We start from the raw sequence: 13,930 nt of genomic DNA on the forward strand, positions 1-13,930 counted from the left end.
TTTTACGATAGTTGTTGAACTTATTGAGCAAGCCCTCCTTAACCAAGTATTTTTAGTATTATGACGATTAGATATTATTGTTTTGGAGTTACAGATTATCCGGCTAAATGTGCATTGTTTGAGGCAAACTTTAGAGCTGATCTATGACCTGATTGTTTTTTATAAGAAGCTGGAGGTGAGCTTGAACGACAATAAACCAATTTGGACTCTAGGTTAAATATTCATCATAAAATTTTCAAATATTTAAGCAACCAATTTATGTTACCAGTTGAAGGCTATAAGAAAATAAGTACATCCCAAGATGTCACCCATCTCAGGCAATTCAAAGGTAACAGTTTGACTCATCTATTCTATTTATGTATTTTTTTTTTCCAAACATTAGATGAAATATTGAACTTCAAGTCTAATTAGTGGTGTATTTTTGTGTGCATAAAGAGCTTAGGTTGCACTATTGCATTTCACCTTTGCGGGCATGAAGCAGAGACATAAGCTCTTCATAAGTGTGGATCTACTCAAACTCAGGATGTGACGTTCTATGGTGGTACATGTAGGTTATTTGGTGACTTCATGCATATAGAATTTCAATCTGAATCTTAAAAGCACTTGAGCTTTGAATAACATTTTAACGAGTGTAGCGTATATAACACATGATACTTCTTTGTTTCTAGAAAGAGTTATAACTTTGTACATAAACGTTATTTTCACTTTTTATGCTATACATGGTGTACAATCATTTTCTATTTTAACATGCTCTGCTCATAGTAATTGGATCAATTAAATGAATCTGTTCATAAGTAGTGGGATCAATTGTTGGTTAAACCAGTATGCACATAGTATTACGGGTTATTGGGTTTGTAGGTTAATTTGTGCCAATCATAAAATGTGAGATATTGGGGTTGCTTTGTGGATATTTTCTATTTCTACGTCTAAGAAAGCTCCTTATACCTTAAAGAAACTTAAAGGCTATAAGATAATTTTTACATCTTATTAGTTTCTCTTTAAAACAAATAGATGTGCTCCTGCTTTTGTCTCCTAGTTAATATTTTCTCTCATTGTGTTCAACTTAAGATTGGATGCAATGCCATGCCTGTCAGAGTAGAGCCATGTTGCAGTTAGATGTCTATATGCCTTGATGTCACCCATGTCGAAAGGCATGGGACGATGCTAAACTACTGCAATTGGTACAATTCGCTTTTACAATATAGGTGTGGTAAATGCACATAAATTGAAATAACGATTAACTTCATTTGGATGGGTGTCGTCCGTGCTTTCAACCGGGTTGGAGAACTACTATCTTCATCTTTTTAAGGTTCATCTCTCTTCTTTGCCGGTGTGATATTTTCATTAATTTTGTGTCACTTTGTGTTGGATTATAGTTTGAATCGTTGTTTTCCTATAGTGTGACAATCGGTGCACACCCTTAAGTTTTTCATGACATGGCGGCACACACCCGAGGGTAAGCTCAAGAACCCAAAAGCAAGCGCAAGTTTCTCACTATGGTAGCCCCGAGATTCCTCATAACCATTCTTATTTATGTAATCACTGTATCTTCAATCTTCTTAAGAAGCTCTTCTAACTTTCTACAAACATAATTGATTTGTGGGTGGCCTGTATCATCTACAGTGAACACATGTACCCTGTTCCCAGCTTCAATCTAGCTACAACCAGGATTTTTCCTAATGCCTCTTTCTCTCATCAGTTTCCTCACATCTGAAAGGGCATTCAGATTTCGAAGTCTGCATAATGAGGTTGGCTAGTAGGACATAACTTCCTGAATGTTTTGGATCCAACTCAAACAAATGCTTCACAGCACAATGTGCCAAGTCTGCATTACCATGGGTACGACATGCGCTAAAGCTCCCCAAGCACTAGCACATGCTTCCATGGGCATCTCATCAATCATTTTCTTGGCATCCTCTAGCAACCCATCATGTCCAAGAAGGTCAACCATACAAGCAAAATGCTATGAAGTTGGAGATATACCTTGATCTTTTGTCATGGAATCAAAGTCTTGTTTTCCTTCCATAACGAGTCCCGAATGACTACAACCTGATAGAACAGCAACATAGCTTATATGATCAGGGGCGAGACTTGATTTCAACATGCTCTCAAAAATCTGCACTGCTTTTGTTCCTTGGCCATTTTGAGCATACCCTGAGATCATGGCGTTCCAAGAAATTAAGTTCTTCTCACTTATTGAATCGAAAACCTCCTGTGTTTCTTCAATCCTACCACATTTTGAGTACATAGTAATCAAACCATTTACAACCGATATGTTCGCATCAACTCCAATCTTTGTAGTTTGAGCAATGATTTGATTGCCAAGTCTTCAGTAGATTTTGTTCTTATTAGTAGCACTTTTTAGATTTCTTAATTTTAGTTGTCCAAATACTTCGTCAAGCAGCTGAGAAAGCTAAGGTAGGACTCTCATCTAGATTTGAAATTGATATCGATTTGTCTTTTCGCTGGCGATGCATCGCATGCGATGCGAAAAAGATGTCACGCATTGCACTTACTAGATCAAGGTTTGTCAAATTATCCATAAGAAAAGGTAAGTAAAACAAGTAGAAGAGATGAGCTATATAATATTCTTTGGTATCACTAAGAACTTCTGCAAAAGTGCAAATCAGTTCCACTAGGTAGAAACTAAAAGTATATAAACAATATTTATGCATAAGAAAAGGTAAGTGAAAAGAAGAAGAAATAGGCTATATAACATTCTTGGTATCACTAAGAACTCGCAAAAGTGCAAATCCGGTTCCACTACGTAAAAACTAAAAAGTATAAACAATATTTATGCATAAGAAAAGGTAAGTGAAAAAAGAAGAAGAGATAGGCTATATAACATTATGGTATCACTAAGAACTCTGCAAAAGTGCAAATCGGTTCCACGTAGAAACTAGAAACAAAATTTATCCATAATAAGAAGAATAGTTTCTTCTTTTTTATGGTGTTCACTATGCTCCTAAGAGGGCAATGACAGATCCAGTTGAGCTCCCGGTTTAAACTAGGGAAAGGAGTCCAAATGGATAAGTGGGATGGAAGCCTCATGAATGACCAACATTATATAGCGGGTTGACAACATCAAGTTAATGCATTTGTAAATTGTGATTGACCACCAAGAGCAGAACTCAATTTCCCAATTATGTTAGTCCCCAAGTGATGTGTTAGATATGCAATGTTGAGATCCTCCACCACGTGGCCAAAAGGGTTAGTAATGGTTGCCAAAGCGATCCTGCTTGTCTTGACTATGTATGATGGAAACCAATCTTATATACTTTCTTGGAACTTTGGTGCCAAATGATTCCAATCTATGGATTGTATATGTAATTTGAAAATCTATTAAGGGTGAGACTAGAGTTCAACGGATAATTTAGCTAGTTTCCCATGCTTTCCAAGTGGAAGGCCAAGTGGAAGGCTTACTCTTACTCTTTTATCCGGACTTCGATATATTCTTAACTTTGCTCTGTAAAATAAGATATGAGGCGTGTTGGAGCTAGCTGACCGGTACCGCTTAACAAAATACAAATACAAATACATATTCCTATTCATCCACATAAACTTCTTATTCTTGGTTCATTGTGCTTGAAGTTGATCTTTATGCTTAAGACTTTGCGAAAAAATGTAATGCGATTGCACTTCTTATTACTTGGTTCATTGTGCGAGAAGTTGATCTTTATGCTTAAGACTCTACCGAGAAAAGATGTATGCGATTGCACTTACTAGATCAAGGTTTGAGAGCTTGGTTAACAATCCCTTAAAAAAATTAGAAAAATATAAACCCTTTAAACAAAGTAAGCCTAATAAATCATTAGCTATCAATATACATATATTATTTATTCAAGTGGACTTTAGGCTTTTGAGTTATTAGCTATCTATATAGCAAGTCCGGTCATAGGCGGGCCAAATGGCTAGTTATTAAGAAATGTGTGGTTTAATATATTGCATACCACGCCAAAACCAGCGGTTTCACCTCCAAAGATATCAAGTCCTAAAAGCGGCAACTCTAGCTTTTTGTGAAATACTACTAGCACCTAAAGTAGCTTGACTTTGAATCTTCCCACAAGCTTGAACAAAATGTGTTGGACCAAAGAAGGTACCCAAGTCTCCAACCGGTCATTGCAAAACGTAGCCGAAAACCCATTAACAAATCAATGTTCTCTCCCACATTCCAAGCAAAGAAGCAAAAAGCTAATATGAGTAGGCGGTGCATAAACGATATGTTCATAAATGTCATCCGATAACACTAATAGTCTAGGATGTTTTCGTGAACTATTTTAGCAATCTCCTCCATAAGTTTTCTAGGATAAACAGATCCAGTTGGATTCGAAGGCGAACATAGAATAAGTACCCTCGACTTCTCATTAAGTTTTGATTCTAAAACTTTAGGATCCAACAAAAAGTTATTATTCAAAGATGTTTCTACAATCACCAGATTTGCATCAGCCATTCTAGCCATTTCAGGACAACTAACATAAACGGATCGGGGAATTATAACCTCATCACCCTGCGAACAAACATCAAGCAATCCTTGAAGTACACTTTATTTAGCACCATTACTAACTAAAATCTGATCAGGTGTATAACTAATACCATTCTCTTCTTCAAGTTTATGACATATCGCTTTACATAACTCAAAAGTACCAGCATTAGGAGTATACCTTGTATGCCCTTCACGTATCGCATTAATCCCCGCTTTAGCAATCAGCGATGGGGTATCAAATCAGGTTCTCCACTGCTAAACAGATAACAAGTACACCAGCTTGAACTAGTGCAATAGCTTGATCAGTTATCGCTCACGGTTCTCGACGGTTTCACAGAATTCACTCTAGGACTCAATGTAGTATCGATTTGTAAATGGTGTTCATACTAATTTTTTTTGGGAAGTTTTGGGGCTGTAGCCCCGTCGATAACTGTAGATCCGCCCCTGCATCTAGAGCACAAGAAACAATAGTATTTTGGCGCATCAGGCAGCCAACGGGGTTGATAATGTTGTATTTTATCGAAGTGTTTTTTTGATTTGAAGTCTTACCACATGACTAATCGAGGTATACTCATATACTTTAGTTTAAGGCTAAAATTGTCAATATATAAAATATCAACGTTTGGGTAACAGATAAAAAACAGAGTGGGGTGCAATCTGTAATGATTTCCAAAATGAGAGGTTTTCACAAAAGGGGTATATACTTTTAGGGGGTAATTAAATTAAAAACCCTCCCATTTTTTTCTACTTCGCATTAATTTTAAATATTTCATGATTTTTATAGTTTTATTTGTTCGATGTGATGTGCGTGACGAAGTGGAAGTGATTAACTAAGGAAACTAAACTAATTGTGAGAGAAATTCTTTGATTCAATAATAATGGTTGAATGGATTAGAAAGGTTGTCTTCCTGTTTTACAAAGTAAAGAGTACTAAATTCCTAATGAAAATTGGATGTTAAATTGGACACAAGGTTTCTTAACGAAACCAATTACTAAAACGAATAGTCTTACTAAAATGAAATAAGTCTAAACACAATTAGTGGAAATAAAACTAAGCAAGAATCTATAACAAATCAAATGATTTTCCAAAATTTTACTAATTTAGAAAACCCTAAAGTTTTTGTTATGTCATACATAATCTAGAACAAATCAAATGCAACAAACGCTTTGACCGACATTGATCACTATTTTATGGGTTTTGTTTGATGAAATGGCCGATCAAAACCAATCAATTGTTTTGTTTAAACTTTACTAGTTTAGTAAATTCTAAATTCTTTATTATTTCATACAATTTTATAGTCTTCCATGTTTTTTTTTTTTAAAAAAAAAAAAAGAATGTTATACTATAACCAATCGGTTGTAGTCCTCAAATTTTACTACTTTAGAATTCTTTTTTTTTAATTTGGCCAATATTAATCCTCGTCTCTAGACCTGGGCGCTCTCGGATGTAAGTCACCAGGTCATGAGATCAGCACCTTCTGAGTCTTACTGTCTGGTCATTGAGTCTTTGACTGGTAAACATTTGAGAAGTAAAAAATTAAAAATTACGCCATTGAAGATCAATTGGGGGTAGCACACCATTGGAACCTCGCGGGTGAGTTTGGAGTATCTCCACCAAGCATCCGGAATGGCTCGTGCAGAAAAGGTTAGTCATGTTTCTGGAGAACTTCTTTGGCCATGTTTGCAGAAGAAACAACAATAGTGGTTACACTGCCAAGTTGAATAGTCATAAGAGGGGCATAAGTCTTGGCTAATCCTGCAACTGACTCATGGAGTCTTGCTGCCAAGTTTCCCAATGACAGGAATAGGAATTGGACCGGGTGGGAGGAGTTTGCTGGTGAATCTTGCGTATTTAAGAACATGGAGACATGCCCATACCAATGAAAACCAGAACATTATAGTTAAGTATTCCATATTCGATGCAAGTTTTCTTGCTCTTCATCTCTCTCTTTTCTATTCTTTTTATATAATCTATATAACTACAACAAATAAGGAGAAAATGTGGGGCCCGTAGGGCCTCCGTCCCTAACTCTAACAGTCTAATCCTGTTTTCTGGGTTTATGGCGTGAACAAATGTGGGGAGTATCTGGTGGTATGTTGTTTTAGTGAGGCTCAAAACAGGCCCATAAAATCCCTTCTTTTGTTTTCTTCTCCAAACAAACCCCTCTTTTGTTTTCTTGGGTTAACTAATATTACTCCCTTAGATGTGACAGGGGTATTGATACCAACATATGAATCTATTATAACATATGAGGTATCTTACTGTAGATACTTGACAGTTGATATTTCATCTAGCAGGCTCCTTGATAGCTCACTTGATATTTCATCTAACTTGGGCTTGCCTGACTGATTGCAGTAGTATATGGCTATCCTCTCACAGATGGTTGGTGCTTGCGAATTGGGCCAATTCGAACTGGTTTATCTTGTGAGTTTGCGAGTTGGTTCGTCCTTATTGTTTACCTTTTAACCCGTGATGTAAAATTTTCTATAAGAATTTTGTTTCAAGTCTATCAAATTGAAATTCTTGAATTTTAAACTTGGTTTCCATTGATTGTAGCTGCTTCGCGGCGTATTTCTCAGCAACCATGGTTCTCAACGTATTTCTTAACGACCATGGTTTTGATTGATAGGGGCCCCACCTGTACATTGTGAGCGTCCATACCCGAATTTATAATGGGATCTGATATTAAACTACCATGTGGGGGGCAAAAAGCTCTCCATTTTATGGGGGTCGTCTCATTTGTAGGAATGTGGATATATATGCTTATAATCTCTTAGAATCGAGCAAAAAAAAATTATGCGTCTGTTAGAGTTAGTAAGTTGGCATCCGTGGAAGTCTATCCTGTACAACCATATTTTCAAACAGTTGCTTTATGCACTAACTCTAGCTCAGAATAATTGCAGTGGCCATGCTAGTATCATTTGCACGTAGAAACAGATCTGTTCAAGAATTGACATTTAGAACAGGCTGCTCTTATGCAATACCTATATTGAGATGCAGCTGTAAACCTAACGTCTCTTAAGCTTTTTTCATACCACATACATACTACATATTATTCCAGGTACCCGACAACCCTTACTCGAATCCTTGTTAAGTTGCACAGTTACTTTATTATAGAAGGAAGTAAGTCCAATCAAAGCGCTTATCTATTATAACTTGGGATGGGGCTGAATGACAAAGCATTCCACACTATTGATTAAACACAAAGCATCATAAAATGCATTCAAGGTTACAAAGGAAAAAAAAAAGGGAGACAAAAATCATACATACAAAGCTTTACTGATCAAAGAGTTACACGCGGATCCTGCATGCAAGTTGAGCAGTTGGAATATCAAGCTGGTTACCAGCATCAGACTTTACAAGATCTCAAAGCTGATCTCTTGGAGTGGAAAAGCAAGTGTGAAATGTGGCTAGGACTGGAGGAATAGGCATTGAAAGAGCTGAAGAACATTACTCAAATACTGATATCAGCTGACAACTGCTGTGCTCCCCGATCAGTTATATACTGGATCCCTAATAACTGCTCCATGTAAAGCACAGTAGCACCCTCCGCCCAACCTTTTAAGTTAAAACAACAGTCATTTATAACATGGTCATAGTTAGTAGTAATATAATCCAATTCATATAACTTTTCCAGTAATGTTAGCCAATCACTAATCACAAATTTTTGAATTTGGGAATTCAAAAGGAAGATTGAGATTGTTAATGAATTGCTGACTAATATTTTGTTATGAAATGTGTTAATTATGAACATGTCTGCACTTACGGAATTATCTATCAATCATTTGATAATAATTGTTCATTATTAAACTTTTAGAGCATCCAACTCAAAAGTTAAAACCAATGGGCTATGAGTGGAGCAACCCCAGGAATACATATTGTAATGCAAGGTTTTACTATCTATGTAGGACTATACTATCATCTCATCAAAGCCCCTCGTGTGTGAAAAACCACTTGAGCGTGGGGAAGTGACATGGAGTAAACATACCCCTTTGGGGCAAACACATGCTCTGATACCATCTTAAACTTTTTTTGAGCATCAACTCAAAACCAATTGGTGATGCATAGCGCCCCAGGATTCTATGCTGTAATGGAAGTCTTTAACTATCTCATGGGAATATATTAACATCTCAACATTCACAAATTTAAAGAAACAATGTCTGTAATTTTTAAGTTAATTTCTCCGTCTTTCTTTCAATATCGCAATGCATTACCTAGTAAGAAATATAGTACTTTTGGAGGATGAAAAGATCTAGACATTGATATTAAAATAAAAAATAAAAAAAAATAAATATTTGATTTGATAATTGTTAGCATTGAGAACAAAAAAAATGTGAAGAAGGGAGTAGAAAAAGAGGAAGAGAAAGGGTGGTGTGCTTAGGAAAATGCTGAGAAGGTGATCAAATGATTACCTTGAACATCCATTCAGTTGCAAAGAATTGAGCTTCATCAGTGTTGCCATCACTGCTAGAAATGCCCTCTGCAAGTGGCTCCAACTGTTGGGGTAATGTAAGAAGATATTCACCAACACTGGTAACATAAGACTGGGGATAAACACTGAAGCTTGGAAGAGCAAAAGCACTTGGTTCCTCTATGGAGGACCATACCGGCAACCGCGCCACATCACTTAAACGTTGTCGTACTTTGGATATGAGAACATCATAGACGAGATCATTAACTGTGTCAGCAAATGCTGCTACTCTTTGAGATGCAAGTGGTAGGGCATGAAAAGCGGGATCTTTTGACTGCAAAATGGTATAAAAAGGTGTATTAATGACCGGAATAATTATAACAGTGATAGGTCTTGGTGGAGAACAGTAGGAACGTGGGAGCACTACAAGTGTGACAAAGGCGTTCTTATATAGAAAAACTGAAAAAGTGGGGAAATGAGGAATATAAAGTAAGAAACTCAGTAACAAAATAACTACAGTTAAGTGTTGCTGTAACTTCTCAAACTATATCAATTAGAAGGTTTTGTTTATTAAAAACACCACGGAAGCCAATTAAATTTTTGACAATGTACAAAAAGAGATTGGCAAGATTACTGTAGCTTATTGGATCAAATACACTAGTGTAATAATGTACCTGATCTAAAAGGCTAAGTAGTGTTCTAGCTTTGTCAGGGATAAAAATAAGGCATGAGAGCTGCTAGTCCAAACGAGCCTTTCCTGCCATAGACAATTCTCCATTTACATCATTACTGTCTACATGCGATTGGTTTTGATCCAGACTTGTGCCGAAAACTGAAAGGGAAAAACTTGTATTGAGCCTGGCAAGGGTAGCTCTTAATGAAGCCTCAAAGACTGAAAATCTGCTGGTTAGACAATATGCGACTGTTAGAAGCTGCAACGCTCCTTGAACAATAGACCACTCCTCCTCGTCTGAAATCATATCCACTTTGCGGGTGTGGTGAGTTCCTTCCTTTCTATCTGATCCTGTTTCCTTCTTTGTACTAGCAACATCACCTGTACCATCCACTCCACAGACTGTTCTTAGGGACTTTAAGGTCTCCTGAAGGGCAGAAATATACTGCAACATAATATCATCAAGTGCAAGAATAAGCTCGTCTGCCTCAGAACCTCCAGTAAAGCTGATGCATCGTTCGACAGCTGCTTCAAGAAGCACTATAGCTTGTGGGATGGATTCCTCCACCCTTCGAACAGTTTCACTGAGCTCAATCCCTTGGGCCCCCACACCACGAGTAACGGCTCCCCTCAGATCGATCCCAGCAATTTCTGAAGATAGAATGGCACGCTCCATCTGTCCATACCTAGAAACCAAAGCTTACAATGTAAGTTCACGAAAAAATAAAAACAACATTTGTCGATCCATACAAAGATCTAGAAGAGTACAAAGTTACTAGGATAATGGCTATCTTCCTCACAAAGGTTAATTTCAATTATCCTTAACTCCTCCAAAGTTTATTCCTTCATATGGGGTACTTCGCTTGGCATAGTTTTCCTTAACCTCTATATTCTCAGAAAAGGAGTTGTGTGTATATCCAGCTCACTAATTGCTCCATGTGCAGCCTAGAAGATGAACCTATATGTATCTTTTCCCTTATCGTCCACACAGCAAACAAAAGTGGTATGAAAAACTAATAATTAAGAAGAGGGCAAAAGAATTGTTGTTCTTAATTTGTTTAATTTACCTTAATCATATCTATATGAAAATGAAAACAAAAAGTTTTGCTTGTTGTATAAAAACTATTTATCTAAAAGCACGAGGATCTAAACCAAGATGACATCATCAGCACCTATACTTCTACATGACTGTCGTTTGCACAAACAGGCAAAAAGATGAAAAAATCAAAACCAGAAGATCACTTATCTCTGTTTCTGTTCATCATTGTTTCAAGACTTGAGCAGGTAGAAAGACATTGACTAAGAAACTGTCAGTTGTTCCTGAGCTCAAAAGAGCAGCTTCTCAGTTGGCCATCCCATGCGTAATTTGTATGGTTCAGAGAATCATTGAGTCCAAAAACGGCTCAAGAAATGACTTGCTCTAGAGTCGTTCTTAATAAATAAGCATCCAAATACTATGAAACTTCTTGAATATGATGCTCTTCATATATAAGCAAAATAATTATACAATTGGCTTAGTTTATGTATTCACCTCTGTTTATATGTTTCATAAGGAGAAAAGACGGTCTTCAGTGTCTCCAATAAAACTTGAAGATTAGATTCTGAAAACAAGTGCTGAATATTCCTTGCAAAAGCTCCCGTCATGTGGTGCAACTCTATAAGGGACTCCAGATGTTTCGTCTGTACCCTAGCACCCTTTGACATATCGCCAGACAAGATATCCAATATGCCTGAAATGTGTCAGATGAATGCAGAAGATTAGGATAAAACAGGTAGGCTTTTAAAACATCTCAACTACAATATTTACATCAAAACTTCAAGTCATCTAGCATCACAACTAAAGAGGTTAAGAATCCTTCGATAAAACCATAATTTTGCACTACGAGAGTGTAATTACGCAAAGGAAACTATAACTTTAAGGAATAAAAAAGAAAGAAAGAAAAGAAAGAATCCTAAGAAGATTTAAAATGCTACCTTTAGCTAATGCCCTTGTTTCAGGAACAACATCTCCAGTGGCAAGATTGACACGAGAAACAAAACTTGGAGGAATGAAACCATGGTCTCTATCAATAACTTTGGAACAAGAGATCTATAATCATCAGGAAAAGCAACCATACACCTGAAAATCTCATTTTGTAAATGTAATATTAAAGTTCAAGGTTTTAAGTTTTACATTAATTCAAGTCTAAAAGGTGGAGAGGAATAGGTAATAGTTAAATTAATCAAATAAATGCTTTAAATGGATATACACTAAACAAAATATTGGTGTTTCCATCCATATTTGTTAGATATTGTCCACTCCATTATCCTAAGGTTCACCATCAATTAATGTTCTGAGAAATGCCAATACAGAACACAAGGCATGCAGAAAAAAATGTTAGAATTCTTAGAATTACTGTAGAAAAGTGAGATACAATCATACAATCTGATGATTGGTTCTAGTTTGATGGGCTTCTGAACTCCTACTTAAAAGCTGTGTTGTTCGGGTACTTCAAAATGGAAGTCGTACCCATGTCGGACACTCCCTATTTTAACTGAAAATGCCGTGTCTCCGGAGTGTCCCTGCCATGTCTCAGCCATACCCATGCAACGCAGCTTAAAAGTGAAAATATATTAATGACAACTTTTGATCCATTTAGGTAAGTAAACTCTAGAACAAGAAATCCTTTTGGTAGAAACTAAAAAATTTATTTGATACTCAAACACTGGTAAAAAGAATGCAATACTATTTTTTAATATATAAGAATCCATAAGAAAAATTCAGGGCATCCATATGGTCCAAAAGAAAAAAAGTTATCGCGATCATATTAGTGGTATATAAACTGTGATTTCTGCTTTACCACTATGGACAGTTATAAGAAGATGCCAAACAGACTCTTAAGCAAAATATAATACCAACCACTAGAGGGCAGCTTTAGGAAAATACTTGCTGAGTTCTATAATCAAGCTGGATATCATCATACCACTTCCATTCTTGCTCGAGATAGAGGAGTACTTCATCGTAGAAACTTGGCAACCAGCTCGAAAATGGGGGAGGACCAGAGGAAGAGTCAGTAAAGCTTCCTAGACTTTCTCCTAGCTTCTCATTTGGAATCTTATTAGCTCGACGTTTGGCGTCAAAATCATCCCAAAGTAACTTTAGAGGTTTCAGGTGAATTCTAGTATAGTGCAACTCTAAAGACTTGAATCTCCCAATGCGATTGAGGATTTGTCGAAAATCTTGGACAGCATCAACCTGCATAATAGCGGTAGTAAAGGGAATGATGCAAGTACCTAGTAGCAAATCGAAACAAATGCAAATTTAAAGGGGATATGGCCTTATGGTGACAGAAAGCAATTGTTAGGTTGTAATAGCCTAAGATTTATAGTACCTTGCGATTAGATAAAGCCTCGGATAGACGAGGTTGAACCATTTCTTCTAGTCTATCTTCTAACACCTCAAGCTGCTTTCTAACATTCGCAAACTCTGCAACCTAATACACATAGAAACTCAAGAACCATGTCAGCAGACTTTAGGGAAGCCTAATACCTTTCTAAACAAAACAAAAAAATTACCTCGCCTACAGCAGACAAGCAATGTCTCATGTTGGCCAAAGTTTCTGCAGCCTGTGGAAGATCTCCACTGGCAAACACATCCTCCACACTAGCACTTAATTGAGTCAACCCTGCAGCATCCTGTTTATAATTCCACAATAAGAAAAAACAGCACAAATCGAAGAGAAGTCAAGAAGCAGCATTGTAAATTACCTGAAGTGTTTCATAAGCTGCTTCCATTCTTAGTTTGACTATGTCGACTTTGGCAAGGGCATCAATAGATTCAGCTGACGTGCCCTCCGCCTACGTACACTTGGGCAGTGTTAAATAGTGTTGATTGAGATATACAAAAGCAAAAAAGAATGGTTTTTTATCATTATTATACCTTGCGAAGTTTGAGGAGAATGGTGGAAACAGAAGAGCGGAAAGAAAGGGCATCATCACGAAGACGAATAACATCACGAGTAGCTCTAGGGACACGTAGTAAAGCAGCACTACTTTGTTCTTCTAAGGAAATGCTTATTTCTTCTGATACCATTTGAAGTTTCATTTCTAACTCTGATAAATGTTTCTCTATTGAGTTGTAATCTACTTGTTCACGTGTTGATGTTGATGTTGATGTTGTTATTGTTGTGTTTATCCATTTCTTCGGATCGAATTTTGGATCAGAGAATGCTCCTAAATCTACCATCATCTTTTCAGGATGGACCTCAAAACTCAACAATCAACAACATCTTCGATTCATTTCAACAAAACTCTCTTTTTATATTTCGAGATTTAGTCAAGTCAAAGTGAGTCAAGTCAAGAATGATATAAACAATATGCCGT

The 13,930-nt window shown here is 36.7% G+C and overlaps 2 protein-coding genes and 1 long non-coding RNA gene across 3 annotated transcripts in view; 2 read left to right on the forward strand and 1 right to left on the reverse strand.

Annotated features, from left to right (window-relative positions):
- Positions 1 to 13,930, forward strand: part of LOC147499389 (uncharacterized) — a 93,433-nt gene that overhangs the window by 39,444 nt on the left and 40,059 nt on the right. The window lies entirely within an intron of this gene.
- Positions 183 to 1,157, forward strand: LOC147499396 (uncharacterized). The gene is made up of 3 exons (XR_015194472.1): positions 183 to 328; positions 436 to 547; positions 1,069 to 1,157. It is a non-coding gene; the product is annotated as an uncharacterized LOC147499396 (long non-coding RNA).
- LOC147499397 (conserved oligomeric Golgi complex subunit 7-like) lies at positions 8,870 to 13,826 on the reverse strand. The gene is given in 10 exon segments (XM_086561203.1): positions 8,870 to 9,229; positions 9,570 to 10,254; positions 11,100 to 11,298; positions 11,543 to 11,620; positions 11,623 to 11,687; positions 12,532 to 12,803; positions 12,940 to 13,041; positions 13,124 to 13,243; positions 13,316 to 13,405; positions 13,488 to 13,826. Coding segments are annotated over 10 exon segments (2,265 nt in total). The 5' UTR covers positions 13,797 to 13,826; the 3' UTR covers positions 8,870 to 8,884.

The sequence above is a fragment of the Coptis chinensis genome, chromosome 5 (genome assembly GCF_015680905.1).
Source record: "Coptis chinensis isolate HL-2020 chromosome 5, ASM1568090v1, whole genome shotgun sequence".
Lineage (NCBI taxonomy): Eukaryota > Viridiplantae > Streptophyta > Magnoliopsida > Ranunculales > Ranunculaceae > Coptis > Coptis chinensis.